Below are 20913 nucleotides of genomic sequence, written 5' to 3'. Positions count from 1 at the left end.
AGCTGGAAGCCTGCCCCTTCCACAGAGGAAAACTCTGAGAAGTCAGGGCAGAAGACACAGTGAAGTGGCCACTGGAAGGTCACTGGTAACCAGAGCAGTGGGTGCCAGAGACCACAATCCAGAGTAAGAGGGCTGAGAAGTTAATGTACAACTTCTGGTTAAATATGGCAAATAAACACATGTGTTTGTTTCTACCCCCTCCACACCCCACTAAGATGACAGTAATGGCATTTAAGTGTTTTAAGATATAGATCAACAAGGCTAAAGTGATCAGAAGAAAAGGCAAGAAAGATACCAAAAACTGTCAACAAAAGTTTAGAAATGGGGAAGGCAAAGGACCTGTGGAAACCAAGAGTGTAGACACCACGCCCTGCAAAAGCAATAGACACTGATGAGGGAAAGCCTCCCAGCCCGGAACCCTGGGCAGGCTCAGGGTCAGGCTCCCCAGGTAGCCTCCAAAGTTCTAGAGGGGACTGCAGACAGGGAGGATATTTACTGAAGATTGGCTGAGCAGCAGACACTTCCCAGGTCATATATCCACCAGCACCACCACCTGACCCCCCCAGCCCATGAAGCCAGGTACTGCCTATCCCCCCAGCCCAGCCAAAGACAAGAGGCCTAGTCCCTGGAGAAGCTGAATCTGAGAGGTTCTGAATATGGGGACACCAGGAGTAGCTGTGGGTGGAGAGTGAGCCATCATGATAAAAACAAATCGGATTCAGTGAGCACATTTATGCTAAAAAGTAATACTCCTACCCTCTTCCCTCCTTAAATCCCCAAATGCCCTCATTGGGGCACAAGATTGTGATTTAAGAACACCAGCAGTAAAGTGAACATCCTAAGTTTTCAGAGAGAAAAAGTGGGTCACATACACAGCATAGCAAGTCAAAATGGCATCAGACTTTTCAACAGCAATGCAAAAAGCTAGCACATAATGGAGAAATGCCTTCAAACTTCTGAGGGAAAAAAATATTTCCAATCTAGAATTCTACACCCAATCAAACTCTCAGGTATAAAAGTAAGTTAAAGACATTTTCAGACATGGACAGTCAAAAGTTTTACCTACCACATGCTTTTTCTCAGAAAGTTACTAGGGGATTTGCTTCAGCAAAATGAAGGGAAAACCAAAAAAGACAAGCATAGGATCCAAGAACCAGGAGAATCCAACACCAAAAAGATAGATAGATAGATAGATAGATAGATAGATAGATAGATAGATAGATGATAGATAGATAGATAGATAGATAGATAGATAGATAGATAGATAGATAGATGATAGATAGATAGATAGATGATAGATAGAAAAATAGATGATAGATAGATAGATAGATAGATCGACCGACCGACCAGCCAAGAAAATTCCCAACATGCGGGGGAAAGAAGTTCTAGTATTACAGCTGTTCAGCAGGCCTGAAGAGCAACCAGTCCTCCAAGGACTGTAGGAAGAAATTTCTAGGAGAAAAAAATAATAAAGCTGGTAGATTGCTGGTGTTCTCAATTGAATGAATAGAAGTTTTACAATTCTGGCAGGAAGTTCACGAATGAGCTAGTGACAGATGCATTAAAAATTAAGCAAAACAGGGGCATCTGTCTGGCTCAGTCAGTAGAGCATGCAACTCTTGATCTCGGGATTGTAGGTTTGAGTCCTACATTAGGTGTAGAGATTACTTAAAAATAAAATCTTAAAAAAAATTAAGTAAAACATGAAGGCAATCCTTAATACCAGGGAAAACAAAAAGTTGTAGTCATAGAAGACCACATGACTCAGCTGAAAACCTCATTTATGTAGGCATATAAAGTTACATAATTTTTACACAAAATGCAAAGAGTAAATTTTTTTTTAAAGATTTTATTTTTTACTTAGAGCACAGAGGGAGAGGAAGAAGTAGACCCCTGCTGAGCAGGGAGCCTGACACAGGGCTCCATCCCAAGACCCTGGGATCGTGACCTGAGCCGAAGGCAAACACTTAACCTACCAAGCCACTCAGGGGCCCCACTAAATACTTACTTAGTCTAGAACTGCAACGTGTTGAGAGGATAGGGGAATGGCAAAAGCAGAGGTTGTGAAAATGAAATCTTAATCTCTTATCTTCCATGTTAGGCTGTCACTAGATAATGTCTAAAACTGCAAAAGCAAGGAATCAGTAGAAGCAAGTGATTTAGAAATACCAAGGTAAAGCCAAGAGACAGCTGAGAGGGTTGAGGAGTTGGCTCTGGGGATGGAGGAGATAGCACCCACAGGAGCTCTTCAAGTGGGCTTGCTGGCTGGTGGTGAGAAAACTCTATAACGGAGGGAGTGATGGTGCAGGAGAATGGAAGGTCTGACAATGCCCTGGTGAGGAGGAGGAGGAGGAGATGGTCAGCAGAGGAGCAGGGGCTTCGAGGGGGGAACGGGGAGGGTGTGTTGCCAGGTTTTGGGAAGAGCAGAAGAGTGGATAAGGAGGCAGGCACTTCTCGCTGTATGTGCAGACTTGGAGCTGGCAGGTCCCTGGGACCGGAGCCGGAGTCCTGGGGCTGTGTGAGAGGAGCCAGCAGTGAGAGAGAAGGGCTCACCAGTGGGCACCCACTCCCCACCTTTAACTCAGGTTGACAGAAGGACAGGGGCTTCTGCCCAGATGGGCCTCCCAGAGCTGCGATCCAGGTGGTATCAAGGATGGTTCTCCAAGGCCCCTGGATCTAGGCACAAGTGGGGAACCTGCAGGCTGTGACCATAGGTGACCTGGGTCTTGCTGGAGGCCGGCAGACCACACCCAATCTGGTCCCTGAGGGTGCCCCCCACACCCAGGCCCGGTGTCCCGAGGAGCTCTTCCTCCCAGCTCCAAGAGCAGGAAGGGCGGGCTGGGAGCCGCAGGATGGGGCCTGAATCTCTCATCAGCCCTCAGGTCAGCCTGGGCCAGATGGGCCCCCAGCCAGCCCCCGGCCTCCTTCCTGGGTGGAGGCCTCCCCGCCCTTCCGCTCACCTTCCGAGCATTATGGGCTTTCCTGGGAGCCCCCACCACTCAGCAGCTCTCGGGTCCGACCTCCCGAGGACACCCCACGTCCATCACTGCTGGTGCCCTGGCCAGGGTCAGAGTTGGGCTTCCTAAGGTCACAGCTTTGGTGTGGAGCCTGGACTGAGGTGGGGACAAGAGTGCAGGGGAGTGGCAGTAAGGGGCAAGGCTGTCCCCTGCGCAGGAGCTGCAGGTGGCCTGGTCAAGTGTCTGTAAGGGTGAGGCGACGCCATGCTGAGGAGCATCATTCTTTGCTTTTCCATTTTGACTGGTCCCCATGCAAACTCCTCCTGCCTGTGGTGGGTGGGTGCTCCTAGGTAGTACGGGACTGCCTGCCAGGTGGGGGATGAGACCACCCACAGCTCTCCCAGAGTCAGGAGGCTGGCGGAATGGCTGCTGGGCCTTTGTGATTAGGGAAAGCTCTGGGTCGAGGGTCCATATGACCCCCCACAGCACTGCAGGAGTCCCCCAGGAGCTGGCCACACAGAAAGGCAGAGGACCTGACCCCTCCTCATTTCCCCAAATGGTGGGAGGTCTATGGGCTTCTGGAGAAGCCAGCATATTAGAGGCCCAAGAGCCACAGAACGGGGCCCATGCCCTGCAGTGCCCACCACTCAGGGGCTAGCGTCGGCCCTAGAACCCCAGGGAACCAGGCTAAGGGAGGCCCCTATGTCCAGAGACTGTCTCTCTTGGCCTAGGTGGCCTTCGCTGCAGCCCTCCTATCCTCCACCCAAGGTGCGTGAGGATGGGGGAGGCAGAGGCTGAGCCAGGCCCCCCACCTGCCCACAGACCCCAGCCCCACCTCTTAGGACACAGCCCCAAGCAGGACCCTGGAACTCTGGGGATTTGTGCCCTCCCCCAGCACCTCTCTGAAGACCACCTTGATCAGTGGGTCACCCAAGCCCCAGGAGGGGCCCCTGGGCATGGCCACCTCATTCTGGGTCTGCCCTAGGCCCCTGCCCGCCTGGCCCTGCTCTGTATTGTTGGCCAGTGGCTGTGAACATAAACTACTGTCCCCGTGACCGGGGGGAGGCTGCCGTGCAGGGGTTCAGAGACTGGCGCAGGTCATGGGGCGGGCAGACCTGACCCTCCATCTCCTCTTGGAGCATCCCTTCACATTCCTGTCTTACAGAGCCCGCAGCACAAGCTGGGAAAGGCGACCAAGGGCCATGTCCCACGTCTGCACGTGGCCAGGCCCAGGCCGTTGACGGGGCATTCGGCTGTGCCCCGCCACAGAACAGGGGGGCCCGTGTGACCTACAAGTGGGGGCCCCAGGGCGGGACGGCCAGCAGCAGTGGGGAAGGTGGGCCAGGGAGCAGGGACGGAAGGGAGGGCTGGGAATGTCCGCCTGCCTGGGAAGGAGGGGTTCTGGGAGCAGAGAGGGAGCAGGACCTGCCAAATATGTCCAGATGGGGCTGGAGCACTCGGGGCCTGGCCTGGAGCCCCAGCGACTTCCTGCCCGCCCACCCTGCTCCCCCACCTCCTCACCCACGTCCCAGACGGTCGGTCTCAGGGTGGGGGCAGGGCGCAACAGCATTCCTGGGCTGGGGGTGGGCAGAGGCTCGGGTCCACCCCCACACATGACACGGAGCACCTACCATGCCTGGCTGGGGCAGGTGACCACCCAGGCCCCCCTAGACCCGCACCTCCCCGTGAGATGGGTCCTGGGGAGGTGCCCAGACCCAGCAATGTGGGAACCACCCCAAGCCCAGCCATGAAGGGTGAGGGACTTGAAGGGGGTAGGTGGGCAGAGCACGGGCAAGGTAGAAGGTGGGGTGCTGGGCATGGCACTGGATGCCACGGAGGCGGCCCTGCAGGACAGAAAGGACAGGGGGCCCTGGAGGGTCCCTCGTGGTTCTCCGTAGCTGGAGAAACAGCTAGAGATGTGGGAGGCCTCACAGAGCCTCTCGTGCACTCCCGCCCCAGCCCAAGCCTCCGGGAGGCCCTCTCCCCACTCTGCTGGGGCTGCCGCTTCTCCGAGGGATCTGCCCGGGGCGGCCGCACCAGCTGCACCAACACCCAGAGCGTGGATGCGGGGCTTGCCTGAGATGCCGAGGCCGCTGCCCCAGGGAGCCAGCACCCGGCAGGGGAAGGGCAGGCTGGGGGGCTCCGGGCCTCACAAGTCAGGAGGGAACAGGCTGGGGAGGGCGCGGTCATTTCCACGAGGTGCAGAAGACACACCCAAGCCCCCAGCCGGGCCTCAAATTCCAGGCAGAACACTGGACTTGAGCCTGCAGGGGAGGAGACCCCTGTGACTTCCCTAGGAAGGCAGGTTCCAGGAGGGGGCTCAGCCCTGCCGTCGGGCACGTCCCACGTCTCCCTCCCCACAAGGCTCTTCCAGGTGCCAGGAAAGGGGCCGGATTCCAGATTCCAGGTCTGGCCACCCAGCCCCCATCTGGGACCCCAGCCCAGAGCCCTGGGGCCCCAGCCTCCAACCTGGTTCCAGCCTCAGGGGAGACTGATTCAAGGAATCCCGTCCTAGGAGCGTGAGCAGGAAGTGGGGGTGGGGGGAGCGGCCCTGTGCTGGGTCCCAGCCCGGGGGCCCGGGGGCCGGGGGGCCGGGGGCCCGGGGGCCGGGGGCTGCCTGCCCGTCTAGGTCAGCCGCAGCTGCAGCCCGGCCCTGGGCTGCTGAGTCATGGGACTGCTGTCTCCAGGCCAGGACCAAGGCGGGAAAAGCAGTGAGGCCGGACGCCCCGGCCCCTAGAGGGCAGGCAGGGCCCCCCGGAGACTGAGGGAGGCCAGTGTGTACCTTAGCTCTTCCAGCACCCCATCCCTGCCACCACCCCTGAATTCTCCGGGTGCCAGCTCCCCAGCGTCCACACCCAGCGCGGCCCTCAGCCCCGCTCTGGTGGAAGCCTCTGTGTGTGCACGCTCACACACACACACACACACACACACACACACGTGCCTGCACACTCACGCAGGCCAAGGCCCTCAGCCCCTCTGCTGGTCGCCCCCTCCCTGGAGCTGTTGTGAAGAGTTCTGGCGTCCAGGGCTGGTTATTCACTCATTCTACAAATCTTCCCTGAGGACCTACTATGTGCCGGGCCCTGGGCTAGCAGCTGCGAGCAATGGTGCAGGAGCTCCCCCCTCAAGTTGCTGACCGTCTGCAGTGGACAGAGACAGAAAAGGAGACAAGGCAGCGAAACAGTGAGGAGTGCCAAGGACAGGGCAGCAGATAGGTCATGGACATGCCAGGGCGGGCCCTGAGAGGGGCATCTAAGTAAACATCTAAAGGAAGGCAGAGGCAGCCTGAAGCTCGTGGAGCCGAGAGCCTGCCTTATAGTCAGCAGGTGCAAAGGGCCTGTGGCAGGACTAAGCCTGCACAGAAGGCCCACAAGGATGGAACAAAATCAGCAGGAGCAGCAAGGAAGGTGTGACCAGATTGTGATGGGCCTCAAGGCCCCAACAGTGACCCTGGCCTTGGCACTGAGGGTATAGGGAGCTCCCATTTTAACATCCTTCCCCTGGGGCCTAAGAGGGGCCATGGGACCGTAGGTGAGAGGCCGCTGTGGCATCCAGGAGTTGCTGGTGGCTCAGCCCAGAGCCTCGGCTGTGGGGGGGCGGGAGGGGAGCGGACAGGAAGGAGGCTCAGATTCCAAGTGGATTTGCTGGGCCCCGAAGGTCTCCAGCCTTGACCATGTTGGTGCCTCTGGGGCTGGGTCAGATGACAGGTGTGAGAGAAAGGAGCCGGGGCGGCCCCAGGATCGCTGCCCTGACCCCTTAGCTAAGCAGGGAGCCCTGAGAGGAGCAGACTGGGAGAGACTTCAGGTCCAGAGAGGACTCGCTGAGTTCCACACGCCTTGACACCCTGGAGAGGCGGCCGAGCAGGCAGGGCGTCTGTGGCCTGGGCCCAGGAGAGACGGGCGGCCACGGCCACAGATGGCCAAATCAAGAGAGGGCTTCCTTTGTTTTGATGTTGGGGATGGGGTGTCTGCTGGTGGAGGGAGGGGCATGCTGGTGATTTGGGGAGGGGAGAGAGGGCTAAACTGGGTGGGTGCTCTCGGAGGGGCGGCCTCGGATAGCTGCTGGACAGCCCCGAGGACAGGCCAGGGTGGAGGACTCCTCTCCTGCAGGTCCTCGAGGGGCAGAGCGGAGAAGGGCGCAGGGTTCTGGGAAGGCGGCAGACAGTGGGAGGTGAGCAGGCTGGCAGGGGGGCTGGCCAGCAGAGTCCGGGGAGACCCCTGGGCTGGATGTGGCCGGGGAGCTGCACGGCCAGGCAGAAGTGATCCCTCCTGGAGGCTACGGGATGGGGAAGGTGACAGAGATGGCTAAAGGACAGAGGTTCTCAGTCACGGGTCAGTGGTGTCAGGGGGTCAAAGACACGTGGGAGCCAGGGTCATGGGAGACCCCCCCATCTACGGGGAGGCCCCATCCCAGGAAAGGAATAAAGGAGGCAGAAACCTTCATCAAGAGGGGAGGGTCGTGGCTCCAGGGTTGACTGTGAGCCCCAGGGGCAAGGAGGGGGTGGCGGAAGCAGAAGGGCAGGTGCAGGGGCCACGTGGAAGGGCCACTGTAGAGCATGGCCTTGGCCACAGCCCCCAGAAGACCCGTTCCCGGAGCAGAGTTCCCTCCCTAGCGTCCCCTGGGGCGGACACAGGGGTGTCGTCAGCCGAGCTCTCGGCCTCCCCACCCCACTAGGGACACTGGTCACGTGACACCCCCCGAGCCCCACGGGAAGGCCCCCTGTGCGGCCGCCCTGAGGAGCCAGCTCCGTGGACATGTTTCAACAAGGCGACCTCAAACCTGCGTTGAGTGAAAACAAGCAAGTAGAGAGCCACAGTATCTCACATTACCATTTATGCTAAAACCTGCCACGGAGTGATTCTGCACCACGTGCACAAGTCGGGGCCTTGCCGGGGCTGCAAGTATAAACAGCAGATCCCTGCGCCACTGACCTGGGAGAGGAGAGGACCCAGGGAGGTGGGCCCGGTCGAAGAGGATGCTTCTTTGAAATGTTTTCACTTTGGGGGGACAGTGTTCTTGAAGAGTCCTTCTGTCTTACAAACCTGGTGAACAGGCTCATCTAAAGGCAAGGATTGCGGCCGGGCAGAGCCGTGGGCCAGGGAGGGGGCACAGTGGGCGCTCTCCTGGAGGCTGGTGTGGGTGGACGGGCTGCAGCCGTCCGGGGACGAGGTGGTGGGGTGCGTGCCGTCGGGGAGCAGCCGGGGAGGCTGGTGCAAGTGTCCAGAGAGAGGACGTGGTCCCAGGCTGAGCGGAGACAGTGTGGTCCGAGAGAGCCGTGCACCAGGCTGGGGGTGCAGCCAATGTTGGGGGACAGGGAAGTGGTCAGAGGCAGCTGTAAGGTGCTGGGGAGCCGGGAGACACAGTGGGGTCTTCTCCCCCAGAGACTTTCACAGGCCTGAGGGGCTGTCCAAGGGAGGCGGACCCTGCCCCCAGGAGACCCAGACACATGCTCATGGACCCCCATTCTCAGACGGGTCCCCCATAGCTGCCCTACACTACAGGATGGACCCACTGTCCCCTCCCTGTTAGGCCCAGAGTTACCCAGCCAGTGAGGGGTCACGGATGGCCTGGCTGTGTCCCTGCTTTGGGAGGACAGATGTTTAGGAAGCAGACAATGCAAGCGATACCCCGGCCAACTGCAGGGCTAGAAGAAGAACAGGGAGAAGCCGGCAGGTGGACCAGGAGGGAGCAGGAAAGAGACCCTCCCCTTGGGGCCAGAAGAATGAGAAGGGTCTGCGGGCTCTGCAGAGGAGTAGATTCTTCCAGGAAGTGGGGCCGGCTGGTGCAAAGGTCCTGAGGCAGGGAGACTTACGGCACATCCAAGGAACTGGAAGAAGCCAGCCTGGGGCATGAAGGGGCCGTGACTGAGGTGGACACAGGGCCCAGATGAGGGACCCTGTGGCCAAGGCGGGGCTGTGTCTTTATCCCGAGAGCAGCGGGGAGACCTACAGGGGCTTTATTCAAAGCAAGGACGGGCTGTGAGGATGGCGTGGGGGGGTGGTGAGCTGAGTGTCGAGGGGGTACTGCTGGGTGGCCAGGAGGCTGGTGGGCTTGGGGTCTCAGGGTGGGGGTATGAGGGTGGCCAGGCCCGGCCTGAGAGGCCATTGGCAGATAGAACCCACCTGCCAGCCACCGCTGGGCCTGGTGTCACCCTCCCACCCAGCCCAGGGTTTGGCGGAGGCGGCCAGGCGCTCGCTGGCTCCAGGTACAAAGTGTTCTGCCCGGCGTCCCCCTGGCTTCCGGGACTTCGAGGCCCGTCAGAGGGGCAGTGCAGGAGAGGAGGCGGGGGGAATCAGATGCCGGTGGGGCCTCCTGCTGCCAACACAAACATGGCCTCTCGCTTCCAGCCTCCGTCTCCAGTCTGCCCTACATTCCCGCCTGCCCGCCCCCCCGAGCAGGGAGGCTGCGTCGGCCCGGCCTGGGGCTGCCGGACGTGGGCAGGGCGGGCGGCCGCCCCTGCTCAGCCTCTGTTGGCAGGACCCCCCGGAGGCCTGGTGAGGGGCTGGCCCGGCCCATCGGGGAGTCCCGAGCCCCACCCAGGGTCTCCCCCCAGCCCACCCGCCTGGTAGCTGTGGGTCCTGGCCCCACCACCCAGGTCTCCTTCCGAGGCCCCTAACTCTACCACTGACACCCCCCCCCATGTCCCATGAGCCTTCTCCTCCCTCAGGTGTTACTGGAAGTCCACGGGCAGCAGCCTCGGTGGGGCTCGGTGGGGCTCGGTGGGGCTGTGGGTGTGTTGGCCCCGGCGGAGGCCCAGGGGGAGGGCAGGGGGCCAAGGGTCCAGGAGTATGGACTGCGTCGATGAACACAGCACACGCAGACTCTGTGGGGCTTTCATCCTGGGGCAGCGGGGGATGGGGGGCAGCAAGAAGCAGGTGCGTGAGGTCTGGAGGCCGGGGCCTGGGCGGCAGGTCAGTGTTTGCAGTACGGAACCCGGGAGGCTCTCTGGAGGAGACAGCAGAAGTGCAGACGAGCTAAGGGCACTAGCCACGTGGAACCCAGGAGGATGCTCCTTGCGGGGCAGGAGCGGGGACAGACCAGGGGCCCGAGGCTGGGGCTGACAGGCGGGTGATGGGCTTGGACCACACAGCGCCCCCCAGCCACCATGATGGGATGTCTGTTGAGACCTCAGAGGACAGTCTTCTCCCAGTTCTGAGCAGAGGAACCAGATCCCTCAGACTGCGGGGGCCAAGGGCGGAGGGCGTTGGCGTTGTCCAGGTGAGCTGGTCCACGCTTCCCTCACAGCCTCTCCGGCCGGCCCCCGGGATGGATCTACCGAGGGATTTCACCTCCAGAGAGAAGGGCCCTGGCGTGCACCCATGGCTGAGAACAGAGTGGTTATAAGGCCGCCATTACTCATGCTTTCGTGGGGACCGCAAGGTAGGTGGAGACACGAGGAGCTTAGCATGTAAAAAGGGCATTCTGTTTCGGTGGGGAAAAGGGTTATGTAGGTTATTCGGTAAAACGTGGTGCATCAATGGTCTGTCGTTCAAAATCAGTCCCATGCCAATCAAAGATTTATGGGTAAAGTACAAATCCAAAAAGCTCTAGGAAAAAATGTTTCAGTGTTGGAATGGGGAAGGCCACTCCACATGTGCACAGAAATCTAGAAACCATAAAGGAAAAGAGGGATAACTCCCACTCCATGAAAAAGCAAACGAGTAAGTAAGATTTTTGTGCAGCAAGACAAAAAATAATAATTATGATTGCCATAAACCACTGCACGAGACAAACAGCACACTAGGGAAACACATTTGTGATGTATGTGTGGAAGGACAGACTTCCTTAATATACAAAGAGCCCTGATAAATCAGTGACAATGAAAATGCCCGGCCAGCAGTGTCAGCCAGGGAGGGAGCAAGCACTGGGCTTGGAGGACCTCTGCACCTCCTGCCTGGCACTGGGGCCCCGGAAGAATGTCAGGGGGCCTCACTTCCTCATCCAGCAAGTATTCACAGAGCACCGACTCCATCCCACATGTATTTACCGAGCACCCACTACATGCCAGGCTCTGGGAGACTGTCTGGGAATACCACAGTGACAGCATGGTCAAAGGCCTGGCCTCAGGAGCCTTCAGTGAGTGGAAGGGGCCACGAGCAAGCAAATCAGCAAATGACATTTTGGGGAGTGGTGAGAGCTACGAATAGAACTGTGAGCGATTCAATAAGGAGGCTCCTGGCTGAAAAGGTCAGGAAAGGCCGCTGTCAAAATTTGAGCTGAGGTTCTACGACATGGTGGCAGAGGGAAGAGCATGTTCAAAGGCCCTGGGGCAGGATCAAGAGGGATGTGTGTGCTCGGGATCCGAGAGAAGGGGGTCCGGGAGGACTGACTGAGGGGGCTGCAGAGATTACATTGCACTCTGGGTGCACCTGCCGGGAATTCTGCGGAGGGCGCTAGCTCAGGTCAGCGGGGAGAAGCTCAGCCTGGCAGCTGTCTAGGCTGAATGGGAGGTAGCCGAGCCTGTCAGTGAGAGGGGACCCGACAGTGCCGGCGAGGGATGTGGGTGACCCGGGCTGGGGTGTCGGGGAAGGAGAGGAGAGGGGTGGGATTCAGGGCACATGCCCTGGAGCGCCGCGGGACCCCAGCTGAGCGCTGCACTGTGGGAGGGCCGGCGCCAACCCTGAGACAGGAGGACAAGGTTGGGCACGCTTCTCTTTGTGACCTGCTGTGCTGAGGTGCTGTGAGGCCCACGTGTTGGTGGAGGCGAGCTTCTGGGGCCCCGGGGAGAGCACAGAGCCAGGGCCGAGACTTGGGGGTGTCTGTGCAGAGGGAGGTCCTAGGGCTGGGCGCAGAGGGTGGGCGAGGTCGTGCCGGCCGAGTGAACACAGGTGCAATGACCCTGAGACCCCTGTCCACGGTCAGCCTGGGCCAAGGCGCCGCTGAGCTCCCGGGCAGCCCCTGGGCATCCGTGAGGCGGCCCCCAAGCAAGCAGGTGTCTGTGGGGCTGGTGGAAGGACCTTCTCCCCGTCATGGTGCTCTCTCAGAGGGAAGCAGCCTGCACGCCTGAGCGGTGGTTGGCGGGGGCCAACCAGGCACTGGCAAGCCTCCAGAAGGGCCTTGGGGGGGGGCGCTGACCAGGTCCTCAGCCATTTGGTCACGCTGTGCGGAGGACCCAGCTGAGACACGGCTGACCTTGGCAGTGGCTCAGTCCACCTGCCATAGCGTGGCCTCCTCCATCCCCCCCTGCAGCCCAGATAGCAGGAGATGCAAGGGACGGACGCTAGCAAGGGGCCTCGGTCTGCGGCCTCCGAGACGCTCACTTTCGCCAAGTGCCAGGTCATCGACCCCACCATGACACCAGTCCTGGGGCCAAGACACGAGCGGCTGCCATGTCTCCTGCCCCCCTGAGCCGAGGCTCACCCCTAGCCTGGACTCCGCCCGAGCAGAGGGCCCTGGCAGACAGGCGGAAGGACACGGGTTGGTGACCATGAGTCCCTGTTAGAAGACACTGGCATTCAACAGAGCCCCCTTGCCGGGGGGTGGTGGGGGGAGGGGTGCTGCTCAGCCTCTGAGTTGCTCTGTCCCAGCAGCATCGTGGGTGTGGAGGGGAGCTCACCTCCTTGGCACGTGCAAAGGCCCAGGGGCCTGGAGGACCTGGTAGACACGCTCGCACCCTCAGCAGCTCGGGGCACATTTTAGTGAATGGTGACCTGTGTAAAATCACAGCCGGGGCTCGTGCATTCTCCAGCACGGTCTCCACGCCCCAGAAAGCCTGGTGTACGCGCGCACGCACACACGTGCCACACGTGAGCGGCCAGCCTCGGAGGCCAAGGGACTCGGCCAAGGCCACCGGGCTCGGACACGACCCCAGGCGGCCCGTCCAGTGCCCGAGCCCTCCTCCCCTCGGACCCGGACCCAGTGCCACGCACACCCCCAGAACCTCCCGCGGAGGCTGCAGGCCAGCCCTCCCGCGGCTCCGTGGCCCGCGCACCGGGCCCTGCGGCCGCCCCCTCGGTGGTGGGTGCGCGCCTCGCCGCAGGATGGAAAGCTCCCGCAGGGCGGCGGCCCTGGGCCTGGCAGTAAAGCCTCTGCCGCTAGAAACACGGTTGGGTTTTCTCCAAGAGCTGAAGCACTAAAACAAAGTCATAAACACAATTACACCGTCTCCTGCCATAAATTAGGACGTTATGAAGCGCTGTGATCTATTCCCACTCATACCCAGCTCTGCAAGACGGCCCAGCCCCACGGGCCCTAACGAAAGGGTGATTTATGGGCGCTGTTGTCGGCTTCTTGCCGTGGGGGAGGGGCGCTCCTGAGCCCTGAGGAGTCAGAGGCCCAGCGCCGGGGACGGACCTGCGGGCCACATGCGCGCTCCGGGCCGGCCCGGCTGCCCGCTGGGTGGGACATCCCGGGACAGCTCGCCCCGGGCAGGCGGACGGGCACCCTGCGCCCCCTCCCCGTCCCCGGGGGGGCTCTGGAGTCCAGCTGCTGGGCAGTGTGGCCCTGGCTGCGTCCGCCCCCCGCCCCCCGGTGCTAGCGAGGGCGAGGAAGGGCAGAGGCCCCGGGCTCGTGGAGCCTGATTCTAGTGAGAGACACAAACACACACCAGGTGTCTTGGGGAAAATATGGGCTGCTCCGGGGGGATCCGGAGGGCTGTGGCAAGGGACGGAGGTGACCTCGGGTCAGCGATGCTGGTGAGACCTCACTGGGGGGCTTCGGGGGTGACTGGTGCAGGCAGCTGGAGCAGCGGGGACGAAGGCCACCATGTGTGAGGATCAGCCGAGGGCTCTGCAGTGGAGCGAATGAGGAGGGAGGAAGGGAGGCCAGAGAGCCAAGTGGGGGGGCGTGCCAGGGACCACGCAGGGACTCAGGCTTCCAGCAGTGGGATGGCAGCTCAGGAGGGTGTGAGCAAGACAGCGACGGGATCCGGCGTGTGTTCGGAAAGGCCTGTAGAAGCATGTTGGGGGAGGCGGGGAAGCTGGCTGGCAGGCTACTGCACCTGTCCCAGCAAGAGAGGATGGTTGCCTAGCCTGGGCTTGGCCATGGAGGGGTCCCCCAGGCTCTGCCGACAGAATGCCGAGCGTGATGCTGAGATTTGGAGCCTTTTCCCGAGATGAGGAGACTTCGGAAGGATCAGGATGGGCCCGGAGAGGTGGAAGGACCTAGACGGGGGTGCAAGAAGCTGTGTTCTCACAGTCTGAGTTCAGCCTGCGGCTGCACGTAAAGGTGCTGGGTGCATCCCTGGCCTGAGCCTGGCGTGCTCCAGGTCAGAGGATGGGGGGTGGCCCTCCTGTCAGTCAGTGGGGAGGGCTCTGGGCAGGCAGACCCCAGACGGAGCCGATGCTCTCCCCTTTGTGGCTTTTCTCAGGGGATGTGGGAGCTCGGCATCACCCGCATGGGCTGGAGGGCACAGGGAGCAGAGGTCATAGGTCCCTGTGACCCCCACCACCCTCCCTGACCAGGCAGCAGCTTTTGGAGTGAGGGTCAAGGGCCATGCCCACAGGAAGGGGGCACAAGCATGACATTTTATGGGGATAGAGAACTCAGAAGTCCTGGGGTGGGAGGGGCAGGACAACCTCCTGTAATCTGCTCAGCAGCCCTGCGGCCCAGGGTCGGGGTCACCCCTCTCAGACCAAGCCCTTCCTGTGTCCAGCAGGGCCCGAGGACCCCTTGGTGTGGCCAGGCTCTTTGACGGGGCAGGCACGCACACTCCTGTCCACCAATCAGAGTTCACTCCTCAGACCCCACGTCCCACCCTGTGCTGGGGGCATCTAGTGAGCTCTGTATGTTTGGGAGGGGTGGCAGGGGGACACCGCCCACCCATGAGACTATGAGGTGTGGCTGGGGCTCAGGGGCCCTGGCCAGGGGAGGTGGGCCTCTGTCCTAAGCTCTCCAGCACAGGGCTCCCTCCTGGCCTGGCCAGAGTGGGGGCTGGGAGGGTGGCACCGGTGAGCCCCTCCCCTGAGCGCTTCCTAGACCTGCCCCCAGCTCTGTCTCCAGGGACTCTAGGCAGCCCCCGGACCGCAGCTGCATCACCCGTCTGATGGGCTCGGACGGCAGCCACACGGCACCCCCCATGCCCCGGCCCTTCACTCGCGCACCTCCCTTGTGTCTGTGAAGTGGGGGGGGGAGCCAGGGAGAGCCAGAGGCCTGCAGGAGGGACCGGGGGCGGGGGGCAGGTAGAGGATGAAGGGAAGGCAGAGGCAGTATGCAGACGTGCTGAGTGATCTTGGCCACGTCACCATGCACGTCCCCGGTGTGTGTGCCAGGGTGAGCTAGCTGGGGCCCTGGGCTCCTGTATGCCCAGCCCTGAGCCTAAAAGCCGCCAACTCCCTACAGCCCGGGTGGGTCCAGGTGACCTTCGCCGGTGACCCCGCAGAGGACTCCGGGATGTCCCGGGAGGAGGTTCCACCCCACCTACAGGTACCTCCCTCCCCTTGAGCCCCAGGCCTCCGTGGGCCCCCCTCTTGCCCGTCTCCCACCGGAACAGCCAGGGCCATTGGGCAGGTCGAGAGCCGGGATCAAGGCTGAACAGGTCCTGCAAAAATCTCCCTTGAAAGACTCTTTTTCAAGATTTTCTTTTGAAAACAAATTCATAACCACATCACACAGGAACCCCGTCGCCTCGGGTTTGATCACCAGCCGCCCGGGGTCCTCTCGCTAGCTGTTACTCTAATTGCTTTTTTCTCCTTGGAGGGCCGCGTGCGTCGTCTGTGGTTATTAATCTGGTGAGTCGAGGCGAGGAACAAGGGCCCTTTGTCGGCCCTGTCCTTTCAGTCTATCAGATTGCAAGGAACCATGAGGTCCAAGATTCCCAAAACTGATCTGCCCCCGCGGCTCTGGGGAGCGCCGTCGCGGCCCCGTGCGGGGCTGCCTTCCCCTGGGCACCCGCCAGGTGGACGCACCTCTCTGCAGCTGGGGTTTGGCCACTGAGCGCCCCCACCCTATGTGTGAGCGGGAGAAAGGCACCCTGTGCCCAAGCGGAGAAGGGAGGGGGACAAGGCCACCTCTCTGAGAAGTGACGGAGCGGGGCCTGAGGCCAACAGGAGCTACCTGCCCGTCACCCTGGCTCGGGCCCTCCTGAGCTCACAGGCCGGGGAGAAGGAGGGAGGCCCCTGCCAAGGAGCTGCTGCGTGGGTCCTGGGACCACCCTGATGCCCTGCCCCGGAGCAGAAGAGTGTCTGACTCCATCAGCCCGGGGGCTGGGGGCTGGGGGGCTGGGCAATCACAGCAAACTTGGGGTACTCAGTGCCAGCAGCTGAGCCCAAGGCAGCCCTAGGGGGGCGGGGGGGCACCAAGTTAGGCCACCAAGCTCCAGGAGGGGGCCTAGCTCTGCAGGGAGCGGGGGAGAGACTGGGAGGGCTCCGGAAGGCTTGACAGCCCCCCCCCCCAGGTGTTCACTGCGCCCCTGCCTGCCACTGTATGGCCTGCAGGAGAGTGCCCGGTGGCGGGACGGGCCGAGCGCCTCCCCCGGCCACACCCAGCTGCCCCCACCCCTCCTGCATCCCAACCACACTTCTGTTTCCTTTTTGTCCAAGAACACCCTGTAAAGGCTTCCATACCCACTTACACATCTGGGGGCTCCAACAGATGTTCAAGTGCCGTAGAGTGAAAATTTATGAAACCACAAATTCTCTTCTGTAATGTATTTGGGGCTCTAATTAATGCCAAACCAATTGATACCCGAGCTGGGGCCTGCACAGTTAAATGACACTGAGCCACGCCTGGACGTGCCTCCTTCAAAGCCACCCGTGTGCAGGGCCCGGGGAGCGCAGGTGACCTCCCGGGGGCCTCCCAGGGTGCCCGCAGGTAGTAGAACTAAGGGGCCCCAGGGGATCTCGGGCCAGGAAGAGGGGTGGGGTTTAGGTGTGACCGCAGACAAGTCCCTCCACCCCATGTCCCCTCCTGCCTTGCTCACTGTGAGTGTCCACCCAGCCTTCTGAGCTCAGCTTGGACCCCCACACACACACCCTCACCCCCTCCCAGGTCCGGCTGCATCAGCCTTGACCCCTCCCAGACTGACAAGCGTGTCTTCCCAGCATGGAAGCCCAGGGTTGGGGCTTGCAGGGGTGAAATGGGAGAGGCAGGGGTCCCAGCCGGTGACCATGTGCAAGGCCCTTCTCCTCCTGGGGCCTCAGGGTCTGTGTCTGTGGGTTGGGGTGTAGGTCTCAGTTTGGGGGCTAGGAGAGCTGAGCAGCCCAGGCCCCACCCCAGCCAAACCAGAGAAGCCCTGCACCCCTTCCCTTGACCACCTGGGCTCCGGCGTCAGATTTATCCCGGAAAATAGAGGATCAAGCCCCTTGGGCCCCAGGTGATGGGACCTCAGACGAGCAGCTGTCCCCACGGAGCCTGAGACAGGTAGTTCTCAGAGTCAGGGCCACCGGCCGGAGGCAGAGACTGCACCGGCCTCAGCCCTGCAAAGCTGGGGAGATGGGTCGCCTGGGTTGGGGGAGGGCACAGCCCCCCTCCCAGACAGCCCTTCCAATAGAAGGGGAGGGCTTAGGACGGGGGTTCCTCCCGGCCCCCATCTGCCCTGCCTGGCACAGGGGCTCGGGGTAAGGGACTCCTCTGGCTCCTCAGGAGAGACCCCTCTTTTCTTCTTGTTCCTGCCAGCCTCCCTCCCCTCCCTTCCCCTCCCCTGCAGCTCAGCGTCTGTGGCGGGCTGGAGGGTTGTCGGCTGCCACACCCGCCTCTGGAGCCGGCCACCCTGGGAACCCAGCTCCTCCAGCCCTCATGGGGTTTAGGGCCACTTCGCCCAATAGCAGCCTCCCCAGGGCAATGCAGCCGGCACCCAGCTCTGCCTGGTCCCGGGGAAGGGCCGCTGCGGCCAGCGGTGGGCCCGGGGGTGTCCCAGGGAGCAGGCTGGCCCCGGGCAGCCCCGGACAGAGCCCTCAGGTAGAACCGGCCTCCTCCTCTCCCTCCCGCACTGCTCCCAGTCCTCCGGGCGCTCCAGGCACCCACGGCAGCAGCAGGAGGGCCTACTTTGTCCTCTGATGCGCCCCGTGAAGGAGTCACCCCCAAGGCCCTGCAACCCCGGCTCATGCCTGGACCCCACAAGCTCACGGCTGGCTGGCTCCACACCCTCTGCTGGCCTACTCCCTGCGGGGGGGGCCCTCACTCGACAGCGCCCGACCCAGGGCCCACCGGGCCGCCCTGCGCTGCCCCGGGCTGCCTTCAGCCCCCGCACTCCTAGCCCCCGGCAGCCGCTGTGGGGGACGCACCTGCTGGCCCCGGCCCATGCTGCCCCCGCGTTTGCTTCCAGTCTCCCAGGGTGAACCCCTCTGTTCCCCATCGGCAGCCCCAGAGCTCAGAGCGGGTCAGGCTTCTGATAAAAGGGGGTTGGGCCACGTGGCCAGAAAGAGCGCCCCGGCCTGACCCCTGGGGGATCGGTGCAGATGGGGTCCTGATTGGGTGGGACTCACCGGGAAGACAGTGATGCCGCTGGGAGGGGGGCAGAGGGGCAGGCGGAAGACGGACCCCACCCTGCGACCCCCGAGCCCCTCCCGGGAGGAATCACCTGGTCCACCTACAGGAGAAGCGGGGGGTCTCTGCAAGTGCAGACACACACAGGGGGCCGCTGTGTGCGGCTCATGTGTGCAGGGACCCTCGGGCCTGCTCCCTGGGCACCTGCCCTACCCCAGCCCTCGCCGAGCCCAGGCCCGGAGGCCGTCTGCACACCTGGGCTGCTCCCACCCAAGACTCACCCCTGCTCCTGTCTCCACAGGTGACTCAGCTGGACCAGAGGCTGGTGCTCATCACAGACCTGCTTCACCAGCTTCTCTCCCTGCACCAGGGCGGCCCCCCGGGCAGCCCGCCCCCCAGCGAGGGGGGGGCCCAGGCCCTGCAGCCTTGCAGCACCATCAGGCCCGAGCTCTTCCTGCCCAGCAACACCCTGCCCACCTATGAGCAGCTGACTGTGCCCCGCAGGGGCCCCGACGAGGGGTCCTGATGGGGGCTTGGAGCCCCAGGCCTGCGAGGGCAGGGCCAGAGGAGCTGTTCAGCCTGGCCCACCTCCCACCCAGCAGGGGCACCCCACCCCACAGGTCACCGGCACCTCCTCGAAGGCCCAAGAGAGCAGCCCCTCCCTCCCAGGCCCCGGACCCCCCATGGGCCATGCCGTCCTGAGAGCCTGCACTTCGAGGAGTCACCGAGGCCACTCCAGCCAACGGGTACTAGAACTCGGCTGGGTTTGGGGTCTCAGCTCTGAGACAATGGCCCCCACATCACTTGTATGGCAGTTGGGACCCAGTGGCAGGGCTCAGTCTAGACCCCCGGGGGGCCGGGCATCCTAGGCCCTTGGTCCAGCCCCCCTATGATCAAGAAACAACACAGGTGTGTGCAGGCCCACCCTGGTAGGCCCCAGGGGACTTCCTGGGGGGGAGACAGAGGGACGGTCGGGACAGGGTCCACGGGTACCCCCCCCCCCGCAGACTCGAACCCAGGACCCAGGGAGGAGGCAGGCAGGGCAGGGCTGGCCCAGCCCGTGCCAAACCGAGGATGCCCACGATCAAGGCCTAGGGGCCCCACTCAGAGGGCCCCAGGCCTGGGCCGTGTTCTCCACCCCGCAGAGACGCTGGCTCAGAGGGCCAGGGCTGTGACAGAGGGGACCCTGAGGCTCCAGCGTCCGGCAGGAGGGACCGGCCCACCACGGTGCCCAGAGTGCTCCATGGGGGTGGACTGTCCCCCGCGGTGGACTGGCAGCTTCTCCTGCCCATCCCCTGCCCTGCGCGCGGCCCCCAGCTCAGCTCCCCACCAGGTCTGAGCAGCTAGAAAGACGCACAGAACCGGCCCGTCCCCCAGCCGGCTGCTGAGCGTGGGGCGGGCATAAGGGTGTCACAGTCCCTGGACGAGACAGGGGCTCCTCCTGGGCGTCACATCTCACAGAAATCAGAATAATTTGTGGTGATTTGGAATCTGTTTTAATGAGCTTCACAGTGTGATTTTGATTCTTAATTGTGGCGCTTTTCCTAATAAACGTGGAGTCGTGGAGCTGGTCTCGGGCCTGCCCTTGCCTTCATTCCTGAGGGAGCGCTCCATCTTTGGGACAACCCCGTCCTCCTGCGGAGCCGCCGTCCCAGCTTTCAATACTCCGGAGCACCTTCGTTGCCGTCTGCACTGGCCCAGGGAAGGGGAAGAGCCCCGGAGCCCCCAGCTCTCTGGGAGGAGCCCCCCACCCCCCGCCCCAGGGACCCAGAAGCACCTTGAGGCCAGGCCGTTACTGCCCAGCCCTGTAGCCAGCACCGAACTCAGCTCTGCCCACAAGAGCTGAGCGGAGGGAAAGAACACAACCAGAAACATGGCCTGCCCTCCAGGCTCTGCTCCTGTTGGCGCCTTTGCTGGAACGTTCTTCCTGCCCTCACCCCTCACCACTACTGAAGTCACTTCTGTGGTCTGTGGCCCAGCTCAAAGCCCCTCCTCAGAAGCAGCCCCCTCCAGGCCTTGGGACCCCTTGAGGGGATTGGGCTGACGGGCGAGGTCCTTGTCCCCAGACACTCATCGGGGGTAGAGCTCCAGGACCCTGTCCTCCAGGCCCACGTCCCTCACACCAGCTCCACACTCACTTCTTGGGCCCCAGGGCTTGGTGGAGACAGGACAGGGCCCTGCCCTCCCCTGCTGACTACCTATGGGCATCTGGGCCCCCTACCTCCTCCCGGGGCCAGCTACCTTCCCTTCCTGCCTGGTGGACAGGACCCCCACAGCCTCCTTAGAGGCAGGTGTCCAGGTGGCTGCTGAATAGGAACTCATTTCTTAGAGAAGGGGGCCGGGCTTCAGAGAGCTCCCTGAGGCCGTGGATCCAGTCAAAGCCTCCAGCCCAGGTTGGCATGCCTCCTGATCCGGGCTGTTTCGGTCCCGGGGCTTCCCCCTGGGGCAGATCTGACCACCTGATGTGGTCACTGCCCATCTCCCAGCAGCCCCTGAGCCCCTGGGGAAGGCGGGCACCTTGCCAGGACCAGGCCTAGGGGTGCTGGGGGGTGGTGCTGGGGGATAACCGCCTCAGGGGCACACTCTGGCCTCT

General features: G+C 62.2%; 1 protein-coding gene across 1 annotated transcript in view; it reads left to right on the top strand.

Annotated features, from left to right (window-relative positions):
* The window catches only part of KCNQ1 (potassium voltage-gated channel subfamily Q member 1), a gene marked incomplete at its 5' end in the record, with an annotated part of 256765 nt that extends 236874 nt beyond the window's left edge, over positions 1-19891 (top strand). The window contains one exon of the mRNA XM_081798456.1: positions 18622-19891. Within this exon, the coding sequence (XP_081654582.1) occupies positions 18622-18846 (225 nt within the window). The remainder of the gene's footprint in view (positions 1-18621) is intronic.
* Between the last annotated feature and the right edge of the window lie 1022 nt (positions 19892-20913).

This window comes from Leptonychotes weddellii, chromosome 11, assembly GCF_054177405.1.
Source record: "Leptonychotes weddellii isolate Sample4059 chromosome 11, ASM5417740v2, whole genome shotgun sequence".
Lineage (NCBI taxonomy): Eukaryota > Metazoa > Chordata > Mammalia > Carnivora > Phocidae > Leptonychotes > Leptonychotes weddellii.
This window is presented reverse-complemented; position numbering and strand designations above follow the sequence as displayed.